Below are 19,696 nucleotides of genomic sequence, written 5' to 3' on the forward strand. Positions count from 1 at the left end.
CCTGCTCTCTTTTCAAGCTTGCCTCTCCCTGAAGCTAGACTCGTAACATAACCAGAAAGGGTGGTTCTTGCCATGGGTTTCAACAGCACATTAATAACTAATCAAGGCTGGAATCATAGCAGGTGGTTAAAAAGGGCCTGTTGGTCATCGTTTTGAGCTCTGGCAGAAAGCCTGCCTTGGAAAATGTAATTACTGTCTAAAAGAATATGACAAACTCTGCCAAAAATAATAAAAGTAGATCATCATCCAAAGCCACACCAGCTGAAACATGTGGCAGTTTGTGCAGACCAGCCAAGCGAGATCCTGCAGGGCTTGGTGCTCACAGCACTTCTGCTTCCTCCCAGGTGTTGGGTTTCCATGGAATGGGCCTTCGTTCCTCTGCACAGAGGGAAGTATGGCAGCTTTTGAAAGTTTCCACAATAGAATATTTTGAGAACAAAATGGCTGGGAGATCAGTGGATTTGTTACCTCTTCATTTTTTTATATGGCTATATATCATGCAATATTAAAATTTATTACATAAAAGTCAATGTTTTTTCAAAACCAGAAATAACGTGTTCCATTTTGAAATTCCGAGAAGGAGAATTTTCAACATCCTGCCCCTTTTTCCTCCTTCCAAAAATGAAAATAAAGATAAGCTGCCATAGTCTCATAAAGCCTCCTGACCTCATCCACTGCGTTTTTCCAGCGGCACATTGGCCAGAAAGCCTTTGATGAACCTATTTTACTTACCAGGACTTTGCGATAAAGATAAACCTTATGAAACGATGATATAAGAAGCATGTGGCATTTGGAAATTGCTGTTTCCAGCCTCCTGTCACATGCTCTGTAGGATTCCTCCCTATAGCAGTTCTTTCAGCTGGATTATTTTAGAAGTATGGGTATCTTAACTTGGATTGCTTTGCAGGACTGGGCTTGGAAATGCCAGCATGGGCAGTTTGGCTGGCAGGACTTGAAGCATATGGGTGGTAACAAGCTGTATAAACCTCTTAATCCAGCTCAGGTCCAGCCAGAATAGTTTGGTTGTCTGAAACTGTTTTCATTTTCTGAGCACTTGCTATGTGGCCTTGAGGGGTTAACTTCCAGGAGGTGATAGCTGGAAGCAGGGTAATAAACAGAGAAATGAGTGTCCTCGTGAATTCACGAATAGAGACACATTGGAGATGGGCAGGAGCTAGTGGGTTGACGCTACCAGGATGACTTTTAGGAATACTGCTCTGAGACATTTGCAATTACTTGGTTGAGTGCAACCCCTTCTTTGTTTAACCAGGACAAAGGGATGCTTACAAAGAAAAGCAGCTTAAAGCCACAGGTATGGGAATTTCAGGGGCTTGTATTAAGTTAAAAAAAAAAACCTAACCCAACCAACTAAGAAAAATAACTAAACGTGTACCTCTACCCTCTTGAAAGAATGAACCCCATCAAAAAGTAGCAATTCTAGAGGTGAAAACTTGGCATTTATCATTAAGCCATTACCCCCAGGACTGACCTTGCAGAGCCACACCAGCTCCTGAAAGGATGCTGAGCATCTGGGAAGAGGAGGAGTACTGGAACAATTTTGGAGGTCCTGTTTCAGTAGCAAGAGGCCACCATGCACCTTCCTATGTTCATCTAACTTGCCCCACTAAGGCTGCCTCCTGCAGGCCAGGGTTACCTCCCACTAAACACTTCTGACTGGGCCATTCTGATGTGTTTGATTTTAAATAGGATATTTGGGTGCTTTTAATTCACTTCCCAAATTAAAAGGCAATCCCATGTCTACTGTGTGGGAGAATTACTGTCTTCCTCCAGAGCCTCCATCCTATCCCTCTCCTGGAGGGCTGGAAAAGGACTGTGTTTTCATCTCTTAGCTGTGGTTGTGGATGCTTAATTAAGGGAGACAAGTCCATAATGATAGCAGCAGCTGTTCTCTCCCCTGGGGAGAAAGAGACTCTTCAGGGACAGGGTTCTCCTTGGCACAAAGGAAAATATTTTTATGAAAGCAGCACTGGAGAGGCTGGCAGCTCCCCATGGCTTCCAACTTTGTAAGAAACCTCAGCAAAGCATCCACGTGGCCTGTAATTTTGGGAACTGGAGGGAGGGCTGGGCACTAGGGATGAAATGCTGAATAACAGACTCTATCAGGAATTACAGTCCTCTGGGTCCAGCCTCTGGGGTTTGTGCTTATAATGCAACCAACTGCTAGAAATGATATTGGAAGTAATCTTAGATTGGAGGATTATCCTGTATCCAGCCAGCCTCCCCATCCCCCAGAACAGGCTAGCATCTGGCATCCCTCAGACTTCACCACGTGGGGTGAGTGGGGGGGATATTGGGAGAGAATTGTCAGACTGGGCCATCCCCACTGCCTGCTCTAAAGTGTTTTGTGGGAACATAGTGCTCTCCTACCCATAAATAGTATGTATTAAGACTTACCAAATTTCTCTTGCCGAGAAGCTTGTATAGAGCCTGTTGGGAAGTAAGATTGCCACGAAGCAAAGCCCATCTGGAGCCACACCACCACATGGCCTGTAGCGGTCCTCACAGATGGAATGGGGAGACCCCAGCATACTCTTGCCACCATCCCAATGAAGCAGGTGGAACTGCAGCCTGTGCATGGCCAAGTGCTGAGCAGCTCCTACAGTGAGGGATCTCAAATGAATAGATGGGTGGAAAGAGGTACAAGGATCCCAGCATCAAGCCATGGCTGTTCGCTAATAAACATCTGGCAGGCCCCAGGCCAGCACCCTAAATGGCTGGCCATCCTCCATAAGAAGCAAACGATGGGTTTGATCCAAAGTCAGTTAGGGTCAGTGTGGGTCAGTGCAAGAGTTCCCATAAAATTCAGTGAGATTTGGGTTACTGCAAGGAATGACTATTATCAGCAGCAAATGCTTTTTTCCTAATGGTGTTTGCAATATGAGGAAGCAGAACAACAGAAGTTTTGGGTTTAATTTCCTTTCCTTCCTGGCAGCTCAGCCATTACTAGACTAGATTAAATCTATTCTGCAGAGGAAAGCACAGCACTTTCCTAAATGGTTGGTACAGATAACTGTTATCAGCACTCGATTCCCAGCAACTTGTCTGACGTCATCGGTGATTCCCAGGCCTCTTCTCGCTTTGGGAATTTAGGATGGACTTGCCCGGTATTAGTTGCCCATGAGTCTGCCTCCACTGTGCAGCATAGTCTCTACCTGAGCAGTAGCCAGGCAAAGGGAGATTTGAAGAAACATCATAAAAGGTATGAAAACTGTTCTTGCTAAAAATGAGAGTTTTGCTGATGGCTTTTGGGAGGGTGAGGGGTTGCCCAGACAGTTCTTGGGGGAACTGTTGCTTTTCGGCCAGTCTCTTCTTCCTGCTTTCCTTTGCAGAGGAGCAAACCTTACATTACATTCCTCTTTAATTGTCCCGAGTCCTCCCTTCCAGACTTTTTGAAAACACATAAAACAAAGGAGAAAAAAAGTTAGAGCAGCTGATGTTCCCAGGGAGCCATGGGCTGAGCTGGCAGCCCTGGAGCAGGGTTGATGGGGACTGCGAGGCAATGGGGTTTTTTCCTTGGCACAGAAGTACCTGAACAGCAGAAATATGAACTTTCCATCTATGTTTCAGAGAGATGGACTCTGTGGCAGGTGCTGTGTTTGGGATGGACAACTATGCATGTATGTGTGCGGAACAGCTCAATCAGATGTTAGGAGAGGGGATTTGGGGAGCTGCAGGCTTTTGAGGTATCTGGCACCATATACCAGACTGAATGAGTCTGCGTCCCCTGACCTTGGAAAATGCCTTCTCTGGCTGATGCTCAAGGGGGAGACCTTAAAAATTCCAGATGCTGTCAGCACAAGGAAGAAGTAGCAAACACTAAATTAGAGGCATTAAAAGGACTGGAAATGTAGCAACAGTCCTCTGCTGCTGTCAGACGAGAGATGGGAAGGAGGAGTGGGGAGTTTTGCAGGGAAAAGCCTTTCGAACCACGAGGCTGGCACGGAGGAGGTCCGACAGGGAGGAAACAGAGCTGAACTTTTCTTCCTGACTGCATCATTGCTTAGAAAAGCTGCAAGCTGTCTGTATTGACATAAAATGTCAGGTAGAAGTGGGACTCGCTGTTTTCTCATTTCGGGTATGTGGGAGGGGAAGGGATACCCCCAAGACTAAGGTTAAAGTGAGAGGGAGGCAGTCTTGGCAGCCTTATCCTCAAACGAATGTGTTATGTCTGTGCTGAACTCAGTGCACAGTTTAAAAAATAAATAATATACAAAAAATGGAAGGTGGTGGTGCACCAACCTCCAAAATACCAAAATTCACATTCTTCAGGCTCTGAGATTTGGCCTGTATTTGTGAATATCTCATTGTACTCTGTTGTATGATCTGTTGTTTGGTTTTTCCCTAGTGTATTCTAGTGTATAAAGAGGATGAGAGGTGCTGGCTGTTACAGAATTCAAACATTGAAGATAAAAACATTCAGGAGCCTCAGAAGGGGCTCATGTCCCCATTAAACAAACCCAGGTAGTGCTCGTGGGTAGGGTAGACAGCTTGTCCGAGCAGGGGAGAGAGGGATGGGAAGGATGCTGTGCAGTTGCCTAACATATCCCTATGCTCCTATGTAGGATCAAAACCACCCAGTGTTAAATGAAATCAGTCAGCAAACTCAGAGGAGAATTACAGTCCTGTAGAGAGGGAAAAGTGCCCTGGAAGTGCATTTCCATACTAACCTGCCGTTGGCACAATTCCTGGGAAATAACGCAGGGAAATCTGGCTGCCTTTAGTTAAAGTGGCACCGCCGATTTGGTAAAACAGGTGTTTGTGTTTAACGGCTGGGAGGAGATGAACACAGCTCAAAGGCATGCGAATTAAACCCTTTAAAAAAGTGTACTTGGCGTTTGAACATAATTTTTTTTCTCCTTTCAGAGTCTCTTTGGTGGATGTTTCCTAAGGTAATTAGTACAGAGAAAATTTGCTTGAAAGGTGGTAATCGCTAGTTCAAGCCCACAGCTGTGGCTGGCGTATTTGCACTGTACGTGTAAGGTGTGGAATCCGTGTCTCGTGGGCTCGTGCATCAGGGTGTATATAGCCTGCCCTGGATTTGCACGCTATAGTTAGGTACGTTCTTACACCTGCTTCTTAATCTCAGTTGCTTCTTCTGGTGTGATAATGAGCAAATTTTAAGGACAAGAATGTGAGCCAGCAGGGTAGGTGGAGCAAGTGACTTGTCCTTATGTTTCAGGGATGCTAAAGAGGTGCTCAGCATCGGTGTTTTGTGAGATACCGACTAGACAAGGTGTGGGTTTGGGGGTTGGTTTGCTTTTTGCAGAAGGTGATGGAAAACTGGACTATTAAGCTTTTTTTCAAAAAGTCCACAGTCTCTAATCTTTTGCAATCTGTGTTAATACTACCTGTAAATTCTTTAGAGGAAGACAGGTATCTTTTATAAGCATTAAGCAATGAGTATACCTTTAAGGATGCTGCTTTATATAAATAACCACCATGAACATAAGCATTTTGGTAGAGGGTAATGGAGACAGCATTGTACGGTGCAGGGAAATCTCTTAAATCACCACGCAGTGTGTGTGTTTTTCTAGGCAGTGTCTGACCTGGATGCTTGCATGGACTGATGTGATTGTGCAGGTTGTTTATATGTAGAGTGTATGTAAATATTAGGAGACAGGGCGTCAGAGTGATTGCAGCTTAAGTAGGAAAACACTGCTACAACAATACCACTGCGTTCGTAATCCTCCACGAGTGTTCACTGCTTTAGTTAAATATGCAGAGACTGATGGAGATTGCTAGTGGATTAGTGTCTCGTATGACTGGTGCCAGGGATTGATTAGCATAAGCAAATTTCTTCTCCAGCTTCCTATCAGCAAGGAGAGAAATGCAGCAAGCAGTCCCTCCACTGCCTGGAAGGGTACTGGGATGCTGCCGAGGAAAACTGTACAGCAGCAGGGAACAGTTTGCTCCCAGTGTCAGCTGGTGGGACCAAAGTAATCCCAAAACTTCTGTAGTAGGAGCATCCTTGTAGTTTACCTTGCAGAGCTTACAGATTGGCTTTTTTTTTTTTTTCTTGCAAATGCAATTTTGAGGGTTATGGAGCTTTCATCATTGCGTAATTTGTTCCTCTGCAATCTTGTTGATCCTATTTCAGCAGCTGGGTAAAGCAGTGCCTCAAAGGCCAATACAAATAGGGCTCTGGGCTGGGTTTTTGGTTGGGTTTTGGGTTTGTTGGGGTTTTTTGTTGGGGTTTTTTTCTTCTTTCTTTGGTTTTCTTTATTTCTGTGCTTATCAGAACAAGGGCACAAGCCAGCTACTGGGTGTGTTTTTGAGCTGTCAGAAGTGCACTTAGTCATTATGGAAAATTCGAGGCTGGACGCTGAGCTTGTGCTCCTAATGCAAAAGTCCAATCACTTTTTGTGCTGCTCTGCAAACATTATGTGTGTGCATCAGGATCCCCTGGGACCATCAGTTGTTGGTATAACATTGATCCTTTCAAATGTAGCCTTGATAGTGCTGGGGACCGGGATTTGCTGATAAAACAAACTTAAGTCTTGGTAGTAATTGAAAATGCAGGTTAGTTCACCAGGCACATCCTTCCCAGTCTCTGGCATCACTTGAGCAACCCTAAATAGATGTCCTCATCTGAGGGGTCTACTGTTTTTGAGCTGCTGGAGACAAAACTAATAAATAATATGTGTGCTACTGTACAGATGGCAGAAAGACCCAACTTCTTACCCCCTCCCCACCTCATAGTGATACAGGGCTGGGACCACTTTGATCCCCATCAGAACAAAGACTAAACCTTAAAGTGAATTATCCCAAAGTTGCTTCTCATTAATCGACAGCTGCAGGCACTTCGAAACATCTGTCAGGATTGTTTGAACATTCCCTTCGCTTCAGTGGTTGTACCGAGGAAGCAGAACAAATCAAAACATGCCATCGCTCCAATGCCACCTATTTGAGTTTCCTACAGTCGACTGCGGCAGCGCAAATAAGCAGGAGCGATAAGGGAGCAGGAGGTGGTGATGGGCAGCTGGTTGTGTAGACAAGGAGTCGAGCAGCAGGAAAAATGATGTCTTTCCATGGCAAATGAGGAAAGCTGGGAAGAAAAGACCGGTGGCTGAGCATTGTTGCTGGGCTCTACGGGAATGCAGGCATCCTTGCTTCAGTGTGGGAACGGAGCGGCTCGTGGGCATGCTGTCTGCCAGGGAGGATGGGCAGTGCCGGATGACTCCAGTGGGTTTTGCCGCAGGAGGAAGCCATCTGGCTAGCAAACAGCCTCCCCCTGCCCTTACTGTGCGTTTTTTGAGGTTATGTCAACTGACAGAAATCAGAGAAAACCCACTAAAGCGACGGGCTCTGCCCAGTGGCTGCGAGTGCAGAAGCCTTTAACCCAAGCCCTTGAGGGCCAGCGCCTTGCGTGCAGGAGAATACGGCGTCTCCAGTCTGTACCGCTGTGTCTTGGATTCCCGCGGGCTGTGCTGGGATGGTGTCTCTTTAAGGGCAGGTCGCAGAGCACAGGAATTACGGTATTCCAGTAATCCCTTCACATCGGCCTGCCCCATCCTCCATGCAGCGGGAAATGTGGGACAAGCAGGGTTTTGAGATTATCTCGTGCTCTGCAAAGCCAGTTCCCTTTGTGCTTTTCGAAAGAGCTTGCTCCTGCAGCAGCAGGGGGCTGGGGATGACATCCCTGGCGGGATGCTGTCCCCCGTCTGCAGCAGCATCCCCGGCACCATGGCAGCACATGTGTGTGCTCTGCCCTCCTCCACGTACCCCATACATATGTTTTGTGACAGTTGCTGAAGCACCTGGTCTCTGTCATCATTGACAGAGATCACATTTTGCTCCCTGGTCCATTCCTTCACCAGGATGTAGCTCCTTGATGTGATAACAACACTAGCTTTGCAACAGAGGGAGTTTCCAATGTCTTCCAAACTGAGCAGCTTTTTAACCCACCTAAGCTGTCCCTTGGGGTGGTGCAAGGGGGAAGAGGCATTGCTTTGGCAGTGTGTGTTGTTGGAAGTGGGCTGCTCCTTAGGAGCTCAGCGCGCAACCTCCTACATCCTAATTTCATGGAAATGCCAAGGCAGGAGCAGCCTGGCTTAAGGGGACCATGAGCCCAGCAGATACCAGCCACATCTTCATGGCTAAATAAAATGGGATCCCCTGCTACACCAGGGGCTTGCCCCGGCTTGGTCCTAGAAGGGTGACCCAGGTCGATGGGGAAATAGTATGCAGTATTTTTCAGAAGTGTCTGGATGACTCAAGCTTTCAGTGTGATTGCAGGTCCCTGGAGATGATTCTAATGGTGCTTTCCAGGGCTTTATTGGCAGAGGGTTGCTTTGTATGGGGGCTTTGTATCTGAACTTTTCCAAAGTGCATTATGAAAAAATCTCCTTACACTCAGCATCAAATAAATCCTCACTTTGGGAACGGTTGGAGCATGACTTCTCTTGCTGATGCTGGCTCTTGGGACTGGCACCAGGACTGTTTTGACAGCGAAGAAGTAAGCAGACAGGGACCATGGGGACTGTGATTCAGCTCCACACCCAGCTCCGTCCTGCAGCTGGGAATACTGGGGAAGCGTTGATGTTTCTCATCATAACCTCCCATACTTTTTTCTGTCCTCCAGCTCTCTGAAGTGAGTGCTTCTCAATCACGTATCAGTCTGCCACTTGGTAAGGTCAGGAAGGTTGGGACACCCTTGGGCTCAGGGTGTGCTTTCACTGGTGACAGGAGCTCAGGAAGGTGTGCTCAAGCTATGCTTTAAACCAGCTAGCACAAGTATGAATAGCAGTTCAGTCCTGGCAGCAGGATGCCTGTGTGGAGCTGCAAGATGGGTCTGCCGTGCTAGGTGGATTCTTGGGTACCAAGCTGAGATGTTCACCGAATCACATATCTCCGAAAACTGGGCTTTAAGTTAAACGTTAGACATGTGGCACTCAATGCACAGAGCAAAGGCACGAAGAAGATCACTGTGCTGGTAACATGGAAGTGGCACTGACTCTTGGCTGGGAGATTTGATGTTTGGACCAGTTTGATATCAAGGCAGGCAAGGACAGAAGCCTTCAACGTCTTTGGGGATAAGCTCTTGGTTTAGCACCTTCTCCTGGCGAGTTCCTTTGAAGCCAAATAGCTGAATTCAGGTACGCTCCTGAAGCAGGCCTTAACTTGTATCTAAACATCATGAGGAGTAAGTCAGAAGTATGTATCCTGCTATTATACATTATTGCATAGTCCATTATTGGGCAAAATAAATGGTAGATGCTGGTAAGGCTTCGTACGAGGACCTACGAGGAATGTGAGATAGGACAAGATGACAGCTTGACATGACTTTTTAATTTTCTCATTTCTCCACGTTATAGGGTACTTCTGACATTCCTACTACTATTCACTAAATCCCCTTACAAAGTGCATTAGCTCCTTCATAAAGCAAAACAAAACCCGCACTCCTGACCATTTTGCTGCAGGGTTTTATGTAAAGAATCAAGGCCTGTAGGTAGAAGAGGATAGACGTAGGAAACGCCATATCAGAAAAGGACTGGGAAGTAGAAATGAGGGTGTGATGGGAAATGGCTTCAGTAAAAGCGAGATGCTGCTTTTCTTCCTCCTGTCTCACCTATCCAGCTCATCTTCACCTCGCATTTGTTGGCAGGTCTCCAAAATAAATTTCTTTGTGTCCACGAGGCTTTGAAGCGAAGTGACTTGGTGTCCTTTAGCTGTCCGTGGTTTTGTTCTCAGCCCCTGACTGTGCTGAACCTGCTTTTATTCCCTGGCAAAAACTGTACCTGGGATGCCTCCTCGCTGCACCCTGGCAAGGCTGGCAAGCCTTGCTGCGTCTCTCTCGATGTCTTATTTCCAGCCAGGAGGGTTTCTGCTCGGAGTTGCTGTCCCCAGTTAATTCGTTATAGAAATGGAGTTGATGCTTCGCCCTTTTCACGCTGCAGACAGCACGAGTTTGCTCGTGTTTTGGGATCCTGTTGCTGCTGGAAGGCAACTTGTATCGCCAAGGGATAGCTGAAATATTGACATCTGAGTCTTTGCAACTCGGTTCTTGTGCGTTTTGCATGACTGACTGAGCATCTCTGTGGCGCAGCCTTTCCACAGATGTAGTGGTACCTGCTGCTGCTGCTTCTTTTGCTCTAATGGAAAACTGCATTATCAGTCCTGGGCCTTACTAGCGATAAAATCCCATCACCAGATGTCAGATCTAATACTCCCCTCTGTCCCAATCCTTTCCTCAGCCCCTGGAAAATGTCTGTTAGCTGACAGGACAAAGTAGGATTTGGCAAATTGTTCCCTTTGAAAAGATGGGGAGGAAAATATTTCTGATTTCTCAGTCCAGCCTGGCTTGCTTCGTGGTTTTTTCCTCTGCCTTCTTGGAAGGCAGGGAGACTGGTGAAGGGGATAGAGAAGGAAAGCTGAAAATGATTAGCTGTTTTCGAAATAAAATGTAATTGTGCTTTAAAAGGGCCTAAACTGAAATGAAGTATTTGAATTATCAAACAAAATATTTGAATTGTCCCAAAGCGGGGACATTTTGGTTTTTTAATTTGCATCTCTTCATTATTTCTGCGAATTGCTATAGTTTGGTAAGAAATAAATAAATAATTCTAAGATTAAAAATAAAAATACCCCCAAACTGTACAAAGGAGAAACCTTTTTCATCCTAGTTTCTGGTGGTCTGTGTAGGGCTATAACTACACTGGGGACGTGCCCTGCTCCACCTTGAAGCATTGGATGCAGCATCAAGTACAGACCCCTTTGAAAAGGAGCAGCCAGCCCTGCAGAGCGAGAAGCATTGGTTTCCAGGGCAGTATCCTTGAGGAGGATATTTATTAATGTGCTGCTCTGACTCATAGAAATAAATTTTAAGCTAAGAATGAAAGGGAGGAGGCTGCAGTGTCCTATGCTGATCACCAGTTTTGTTGCCATCAGTGGGAGTTTCGTCAGAGACTGATGGAACCAGGATTAGACCTTTGATCTCTTTGCTCCTGGTATTAATGCCCTGTGGCTCTATCAAATCAGGCTGCTCTAAAAGTCAGAGGGAAACACGGGAAAAGACCTAGCAAGTGGTGTTAAAGCTAGCCACAAGTTTAGCACATCTTCATCCTTAGCAGCAATTCCAGGACCGGGAAAAGGGGGTTTTTTAGACCTGCTTCTCTACTAAGCAGCAGCTTTGTGGTTGCATGACTAGGTGGATGATGTGGAAAGTGTTGCTAATAATGGGGGCAATTAGCAATCGTACAGAATTTCTCGAAAGAGGAAGGATGTCTTAAGCAGATTCTAACTTGGCTAATTTCCCCTTGAGCCCTCAATTCCACATAATTGTTCAACTACAGGCACTATCCCGATCGCCTAATAGCCTAATTCTTGTGCCCAGTCGTGTGCTCTGTTGATCCCTGAGCATGGTCCGGTTCTGTACAGGCCCTAGACTATCCATCATGACAATCCATGCCTTTGGTTTATCCAAAACCTGCTTGATTTGTGAGATAAAGTGTAAAATGCAGTTACTGCAATGTTAGCATTTTGTTGAAGTCTCAAAAAAAGATAACAAGGGGCATAGGGTGAGCCAGTTGTTTTCTTGATTTTAGGACAAACTATAGAAAAAGTAAAACCACAATTAACATGAAGGTTTCTTAAGCTAGCCTAGAGGTGAATAATAATTTAATATCTTACTGTGAGATCTTAGATACCTGTTTCCCTGTTCAGCGGATGCTCTATCCCACATTGCCCTCTAGCGAGGACATTTCAGAGTGAATGATGCCTTCCAGCTTGCAGCCACCAGGATACGAAATGTGGGATCTTAATAACTGAGGACACGGCTTGCTTCTGAAGCGGTGGTTTGCCATGCGATGCAAACAGTGTGAGCAGGGGCAGTGCTGCTGCATGTACCTGCGCTGGCTACGGCTTTCTTGACGTTTGCTTTTTCGTTTGAGCCTCTGCAACCATCTCCCTGCCGCTGCTGGATCACTAGCCAAAGGTCCCTGCTCTCTTCTGCTTTGGAAAAAGGGGAAGAATTTCCCTGTTGGTTTTTTGTTTGTTTTTGTGAAGGATGAGCTTTTGCAACATTCTTTGTCTTATCCTTTGCTCCATGAAACACACTTCAGTTCTTTGGTTTTGCCTGTGTACACATGGTCTGACAACCCTGCCCATGGTTTGGAGATCATCACGGGACAAACTTCTGTCCCTCTTCAACCCAGCACTGGTACATCGGAAGGTGTTGCCTAGAGGGTTAGAACTGGTCCTTGTCCTTCCACCAGTTTAACCGTATGAGCCTGCATTGGTGCCAAATGACAATTTCGGTGCGTTCCCAGTTCTCCAAAGCTGTTGGAACACCTACCAAAAAAAATATAAAATCATCAACCAGCAATAGGTTTATTGTAAAGAAAAAAGGAAAACAAATATCTTCTGCCTGTGGAATACCTGATTCAATCTGAACTCAAGGTCTGACTTAAAGCAGCCCTGTGGTGCCCAGAGCTGCAGAACTGCCCTCTCCTGGGTTGCGGGTGCCCTGAATTAGGTTCTGTTGGCCGCGCAGTCCTTTTGCTTGCACACACAGGTCCCATCGGGGCAGTGGCACAGCAGTTCAGCACCCCCCTTGGCTCCTTGGTGCCTGTGGGAACCTGTCGCAGGCCGGGGTGCTTTGGTGCCCGCAGCAACCTTCCCTCAGGGCTCTTCCCTGCGGATGTGAACCCTCAGGCAGCTCTGGAGGAGCAGGTTCCCCTGGGTGCTGGGTACCAGGGTCTGGGTTGAGGATCTGGGACTGGGAAAGAGGAGGTGCTCCAGGTCTGCCTGGGTTTTCCTTCCCCTTACTCCTTGTAGGGTAGGGAGGTATGAGCAGAGCAATGTCCAGAGTCCTGCTGAAATCCAAGGGGCTCCTCATCCAAAACATGGGATCTGTTTGCCACTGCTCCAAGCGATATGAGGTCCAGCGTGTCCTTATGTGCTTTACCATAATTACATAGAAATTCATAATTAATGTTCAGTCATCAAAGATTAACCTGGTCTTTGATTGCTGGGTTGTTCATCAGAGTAATAGCCAAGACCCTTCCTCTGCTAGATGCTGTCTGTTTAAACTCTTAGACTAAAATCTTAAGAGTTTTAGAGCAGTTTGTTCTAAAAATCTGTGATTTCCTGCATGCAGTCAACCAAAGGGCACAGCCTGATTGCACATATGGCAGATAGGTGGGTGAAGACAGCAGCCTGCCGTCAGCACAATCCTCCCGGGGGCTGTAGGACCCCCAGTAACACAATTGTGATCGTGTTTGGGGAGCCGGGGTGGGCTGCACCGTCACCTAGCCTGCTCCGCGTGGCACTTGTGAGGTGAACGACAAACACTGATGCCATCTAGTGACCAAAAAAAAACTGTGACATGGATATTTTATGAAATGCTGCTGGAAATTTTATAGCCCCAAGTGGGGCAGGCCTTGGGGCTGGGAAGGGGGGAGATGGTGCTGGGGAAAGAAATCCCTTTTCCCTGCTTTCCCGATCTGTCTCTTCCCTCATTTCACATCCCACAAAGTGCTTCTGGAGGTAACCAGGGACTGGGATCTCCTACATGAGGCTTTACAGATCCCCAGGGAAGCAAGGCACAGACTTCCCAAGCAGCTCTGTTGATTGAGGAGCATGGATTCTCCAACTTATTGCTGGATCATGGAGCACAAAACCAATGCCCAGTGACAAGGTGACTGCGGGAGGGGAGATGGCTTGCTCCACAACCGGTGTGAACATCACGGTCAGAGACCCTGGGGACTAATTTACCTGGCAGCCTGGGCTGCGACATGGTGCTGTTGCTGCAGCTTTGAGCTTAGCTGAGACGGGGCAAGGGATGGCAGCTTCTGCCGCTGTCCTGACAGCAGTGGCTCATTACTGCGGCTCGTATGACCTGACGCTTTTTTTTCCTCCTACCACCTTTGTTTCTCCCTCTTGCTTCTGTAGGTGATAGCTGTGAAGGTATTAGCGCGCTGAGTTTCTGTGCAAGTGGCTGGCTGGAGATGCCGTTGCTTTGTACCTAGTTATTAACCCAGCCAAGTCATGGTGCCATAAACCTGGAGAAATTAGTTTGTGCTCTACATTTTAAAAATGAAGGTGAAGTTATTTCTGACCACACTGGCTTATTCTGCTTGGCTAAGCTGTCATCGGCACGTGCGGTTTGCCTTGCATAGGGCTGGTGGTATCCTGGGAATATTTTGCAGCTCTGATCATTTCTCCAACTTCTGAGAAATGCACAGAGAGAGAACTTGGGAATTAAAAGTTTCCAGTTAAGGAACTTGAGGGCTCAGGTAGCTGCAATGAAGTGCATTACGAATGCACCGAGATGCCAGGCAGCACCCCCAGAGAGATTTGGAGAGAGATGCGGGAGGTACCCTGCTGCCGAAGGAGAGCGAGCAAAGCACGCAGATGCGAATAAACTCTGTGATGGGACGTTTCTGAAGTGCAGCGACACCAAGACTGGTGCCAGCACAGGCTGGCCCATCGCTGGCTGAGGGTCCCCAAGAGCTGCCCCCCTCACTGGGCACACAAGTCCATCAGCAGTGCTCTGCCCCAGAGCGAACAAGCAGGCGCTTGCTCTGCTCAGTGCTGCTCAGACTTGCCCCTGCTTCCTTCAGAAAGCCTTTTACAAGGGTCCTTGGGGACTTCTTGTTGTTTTCCTACCCCAAATGTGAAAGTACCAAATATGTTCCTATTGTCTAATTTACAAATGTTTTGTGTTATCTTTGCTGCTGCTTTTTCTGGATTATCCTTGTGTCCCCCTGTCTTTCTGCCCTGGATAATTGAGAGTTGGCAGTGCGCCTGTAGCATTCCTGTTTCTGGGCCAAAATGGGAGTGAGAATAAATGCTTCTAAATATTGTATTGAAGCAAATAAGTAATTTGCTCATAATAGCTCTTTGCCTGGTATTACACTGGCAATTTCGTGCGGGTTTTGCAGGAGGAGCAAGCAGTTGTGAGAGATTGGAAGAGCTGTGCACCTTGGGGAATATTTGCCGTGTGGTTATGATGGGGAGAAGGACTTCACAGATTTGGAAGAGTTCTGCTTCTGCAAAGGGGTTTTGTCCAGCAGTCTGTGGCAGTGCTGCATTTCATAGATTTGCTGGCCTTAAATTCTGAAAATGTCCCTGTCTACCAGGAATTTAGCTGGAGGTGGCAAAGGTAAAGACTTCCCCATGGGGAGAAGACAGGTCTGCTTTACCTTGTGCTTTTGAGTAAGACATCTTTCAGAGCAGCCAGCCAACCAAAACACAGTATACATCCACCCTGTCTTATCAGCTCAATAGAAATCCTTCACCATTATCACAGTTCCCTCTATTCTTTTTCCTAAAGATATATGGAAAAGCAAAAAGTATTTAATGTGCTCTTTTTCCTGAAGCAGTAGACACGAAGACATATCCCTATCTACTTGACGTCAGGAGGGCAAAAGCTTCTTGCAGGAGACGAGCAGAACAACTTGCAATGAATAACCTGAGCCTAGTACTAATTTTCTCTTTTCTCTCTCCTTGCAGGGATCCTGTTTACGATGCTGGTATTTGGACCAGCCTGTGGATTTATCTTGGGCTCCTTCTGTACCAAAATCTATGTGGATGCTGTCTTCATTGACACAAGTAAGGAGAACTGGGTTTGGTTTCAAATCAAGTATGTTCATGTTCTGTCAGTGGGACAAAAAAGTTCATGCTCACAAGCAGGAAACTGCTTCTCATTCCATCTTGAGTGCCTCTTGCAGGTATGGGTGTTACTTTTAAAGGGCTTTTATGATTGGGATTCCAAAGTTTCAACTCTATCCCCACAGATAACAGATTTGTAGTAAGTAAAATTTGTTCCCTTCCATGGACTTTTCTACTGCGATATGAGTTTCAATCCAGCTTTAGAGGGCACCGTAAAAGATCGCTGTGGCAGGGCACGCCAACTAGCCGTGGACATAGTCTTGCCAGGGGACCTGTATCCAGGGCATGGGATGAAATCTGGGGAGCTGTCATCCCCAGGACCTGGGAGGACCACCCAGGCTCTCTGATGGAGGCACACCAGTAAGACATGCCTGGCACCTTCTGCGGATGACTCTGGATGGACAGATTCAGTCCCACAGCATTATTGCTTTTTCCAAAAGCAGTGCTCATTATTGCTCACCTTGACTCTGCACTTGGGTTAAAGCAAATTGTTTGTAAATTGTCTTTTTGTTCATTAAGAAAAAAAATCTGCACATTTATTGCTACCTGCACTACGTGCTCTTCGCCATTAGAGGGCAATGTGTAACAGGCTGTTTTCTGCTGCTCCCCGAGCCCTTTGGCTGCAGACTGCAAACCTGATGCTTCTTTCTTTTCCCTCAGTTGTTCAGATGTTTTTTTCTATGGTTCTCAGCTCCATTTGATCCCGTAGGCTCTTATCCTGCGGCAGGGGTGTTGTCTCCTTTGAGGATGCATTCCAGTTCTATGATGTTGCAACTACATCTTCACAGGATGCGTTTGGATGGAGTTGAACCTTGCAGGACTCAGAACAAAATCGTGCGAATCTGGAAAAGCACTACTGCCTTTCCTTGGTCTTGCGTACACGTGGCAGCTGAAGAAATCTAAATAATATTGAACGAGCCGGAAAGAAGCATCTTTTTTGATGGCTGAGACTTTTAACTGTAGCTTGGTCAAACACCACAAGGCCCCTTTTCGTTCCTTGGCTTTAGCAAAGATATGGCAACGTCTCATTTGGTCCTGTAGGCAGAGGAGCTTGTTTGAACCCCATTACATATTTGACCATTAAGTATAATTTACTCCAAAATATGAACGTGCAGAGAAGATATTTCTTCTCCCCATAGGTGAAGCTGTGGAACCCTTCACTGTAGGGTGTTAAAAGTCTGCAAATGGATTAAAAAACAATTGGATGAGTTTATAGAAGAAAAAAATGAGCATGGCACCAAGCCTAGCTTGGAAAGCCCCTGAGCCACAAATCCAAGAATAATGTCAGGTATATGTTGATTTATTCTTATGGGCTTTCTGGGCATCTGCAGCTGGTTACCACCAGAGACAAGATGCTGGCCTAGCTAGAAAGTTCATTTGATGTGATCTGGCCATTTTTAACAGAACACGTTGCTCCATATTTACAGCTCAGAAAGTCGCAGACAAATACAGAGCCACGGAGGGGAACGGTGGAGCGCTATCGCTGAGAAGCCTGGGGGCTGTGGCTCAGCAGGTCACAGGGAGGGTGTAGTGCTTTCCAGCTGCAGGTCCAGCTGGCTTTGGCCGTGGTCCATCGCTGTCATGTGAAGGCTGGGGCACACATGGCCTCCATCTATTTTTGTATGGGAAAGAGTTTCCACGTTGCAGCTGGCTCTGCCTTGCAGCTTGGGGCAGCACGAGGAGACCGAGCTCCAGAGGGTTGAGCCCTGTCCTGCTCCCTGTTTCAGGCAGGAGGTGTGGGATACCAGGGCACGCTGCTGTGCTGCACTCTGTACAGGACCTATTGTAGGAAGGGGATATGAAGAAAACCTTGGTTCACGTGGCTCTTCACGTGGCTGTGTTCCCAAGAACCTGAAAAAAATGCATTTCAGGCAGGAGGAAATAACAGCAGAAGAATCCAATCCCTCTGAAACACTATTTTTCAAACTTTATATATATTTGAGAGCTATGTGTTATTTTCCCCAAGGAGAAAAGAGTTTCCTTCTGTCTCTGCTTGAGAGACAACTTGATTGTCTCACTTGAGACAGATTTTTCAGAGTGGCAGTAACCAGACAGACATCATGAACGCAGGAGCTTCTTATTCCAGCCACGCAGATCCGGGTCTCCTCTGGGAGTCAGCTCTGGCGCTGGGCACCCTCCACCAGCTCGCTGAGCGGCTGTGGCAGCAAGGCAGCTGTTAGGAACACAGTTTTTTCTCTCTTGCTGCTTATTTTTATTCCTCCAAGCTGACTCCAGAGCTGCCTTCTTCCTTATCTCTACTGAGTGATGGCCCACAGGATACTCTTGCCTTTTACTTTGCTTTTCTTCATTTTCTGATTTCTTTACTTTTCTGAGCCTATTCGATGCAGTGGGTGAGTTTCTTTTCCAATATTTAGGATTGCGTCCCACTCCACACAGTCACAGGTGCCCGTAAAGTCCAAATGCCCATCTCTTCTTTGCTGAAAAGGGCTGTGAATTGAAAGCAGGGAGAGCATTGACCTGGAAAAAAAAGGGTGAGCTGGGATGACGGTGCCTGGTGTACAGCAACTTCCTAGAGCTGGCAGAGCCAAAGACACTGGAGAGAAGCTCTGATTACAGACTTTTGCAAAAGCTGGATGTACCACCTAGACAGACAAGGTGATGGATTGCCTGTCCTAAGGACCTCTTGGATATCAAGATCATTATGCACTGGTGGCTCACACGGTATGGATGTGGGATGCACTGTGGGTCCTCACCTGGTGTCTGGGAGCCCCTCACTAGCCAACAAAGCCCCCAACAACCATCTTCCAGCCTACAGGATCATTAACACTGTCATCTTTCCCTTCCCATGGCTAAGCCATTGACATGTGTGTGCCCTTGCAGGTAAGCTGGACATAACCCCAGACGACCCTCGGTGGATCGGTGCATGGTGGGGAGGCTTCCTGCTCTGTGGTGCCTTACTCTTCTTCTCGTCCCTGCCGATGTTTGGGTTCCCGCAGTCCTTGCCCCCACGGCCAGAGCACGCTGGGGAGAGCGAGCAGGCCATGCTTCCCGAGAGGGACTACGAGAGACCCAAGCCAAGCAACGGGGTCCTGCGGCACGCGCTGGACGGGGAGAGCAGCACAACCTGCTTCCAGCAACTGCGAGGTGAGACACTGGCCCTTGTCACGTTTTCTGTGAGAGTCAGCGATAGGTTAAGAGCTGGTTGGATTTATAATTGGTCTCTGATTTGGGTTATCTACCCCCAAAAAAATTCCCCAGAAAACTCAGTATCCTGAAATTTCAGTCCGTAGCTTCTAATTATTTCTGGCATTGTCCTCATTTTAAAGACAGATTTTGTTCCACTTGAAAGGTTTGGGTTTTTTTTTTAAAACTACAAAGCTTCAGAAATGCACGATAGTCCTGTAGAGTTGATAAAAAAAATGAAGGGGAACAGAGTTACAGTTGCCAGAGCAATTTGTGAACTTCTCTTCAGCCTCCCAAAATGGAGCAAGAGCAGATAAAAGAAATTGGGAGCTCCCGGCATCTGAGCTGCAGCTTAGTGCAATCCCAGATACAAAGCAATGAGTGCTGGGCACCACCGCAGCTCTTAAACTGGGATGGGGGACGAGGTAGATACCAGCCCAGAATAGCAGCAAAGTGGCAGGGCAGAGCATGGCTTGTAGCAAATTAGAGTAGAAAACCCCACGTCATGTCCTGCAGTGATGGAAATGGACCTGGCTCTGATTAAGGTCAGTTAAGGATCCAGCATTTTGTGGGAGAGTGTGGGCAGGTATCCTTTCTGTAGGCTGCACTAGGAAATCCTTCATCGGAGGTGGTGGTTCTGGAGCACTGGCGGTTGTTCCCAGTCCCTGTCGCTGTAGCATAGCAGGTTTCAGTACTGCCTAATGCATTCACTTACTCCCTGTGCTGCCACCTTAATTGGGAATTGAATCAGGTGCGGATGGGAAGGAAATAGAGACTTTGGTTCTTAAATATAAAATTGCCTTGAATAGTTGATTTTGTTGTTCATTAAGGGAAGGTCAAAGATGTGAAATTTTGACTTGATGAGAAAATTCAAAGGAAAGGTAAAGGAACAAATTGTTTGAAAATTTGTCAGTAAAAT

The 19,696-nt window shown here is 46.8% G+C and overlaps 1 protein-coding gene across 1 annotated transcript in view; it reads left to right on the forward strand.

Annotated features, from left to right (window-relative positions):
- Positions 1 to 19,696, forward strand: part of SLCO3A1 (solute carrier organic anion transporter family member 3A1) — a 145,145-nt gene that overhangs the window by 93,309 nt on the left and 32,140 nt on the right. The window contains exons 3-4 of the mRNA XM_054837246.1: positions 15,475 to 15,573; positions 18,475 to 18,738. Coding sequence (XP_054693221.1) covers positions 15,475 to 15,573; positions 18,475 to 18,738 — 363 coding nt within the window. The remainder of the gene's footprint in view (positions 1 to 15,474; positions 15,574 to 18,474; positions 18,739 to 19,696) is intronic.

Source organism: Grus americana, chromosome 10 (assembly GCF_028858705.1).
Source record: "Grus americana isolate bGruAme1 chromosome 10, bGruAme1.mat, whole genome shotgun sequence".
NCBI classification, from domain to species: domain Eukaryota; kingdom Metazoa; phylum Chordata; class Aves; order Gruiformes; family Gruidae; genus Grus; species Grus americana.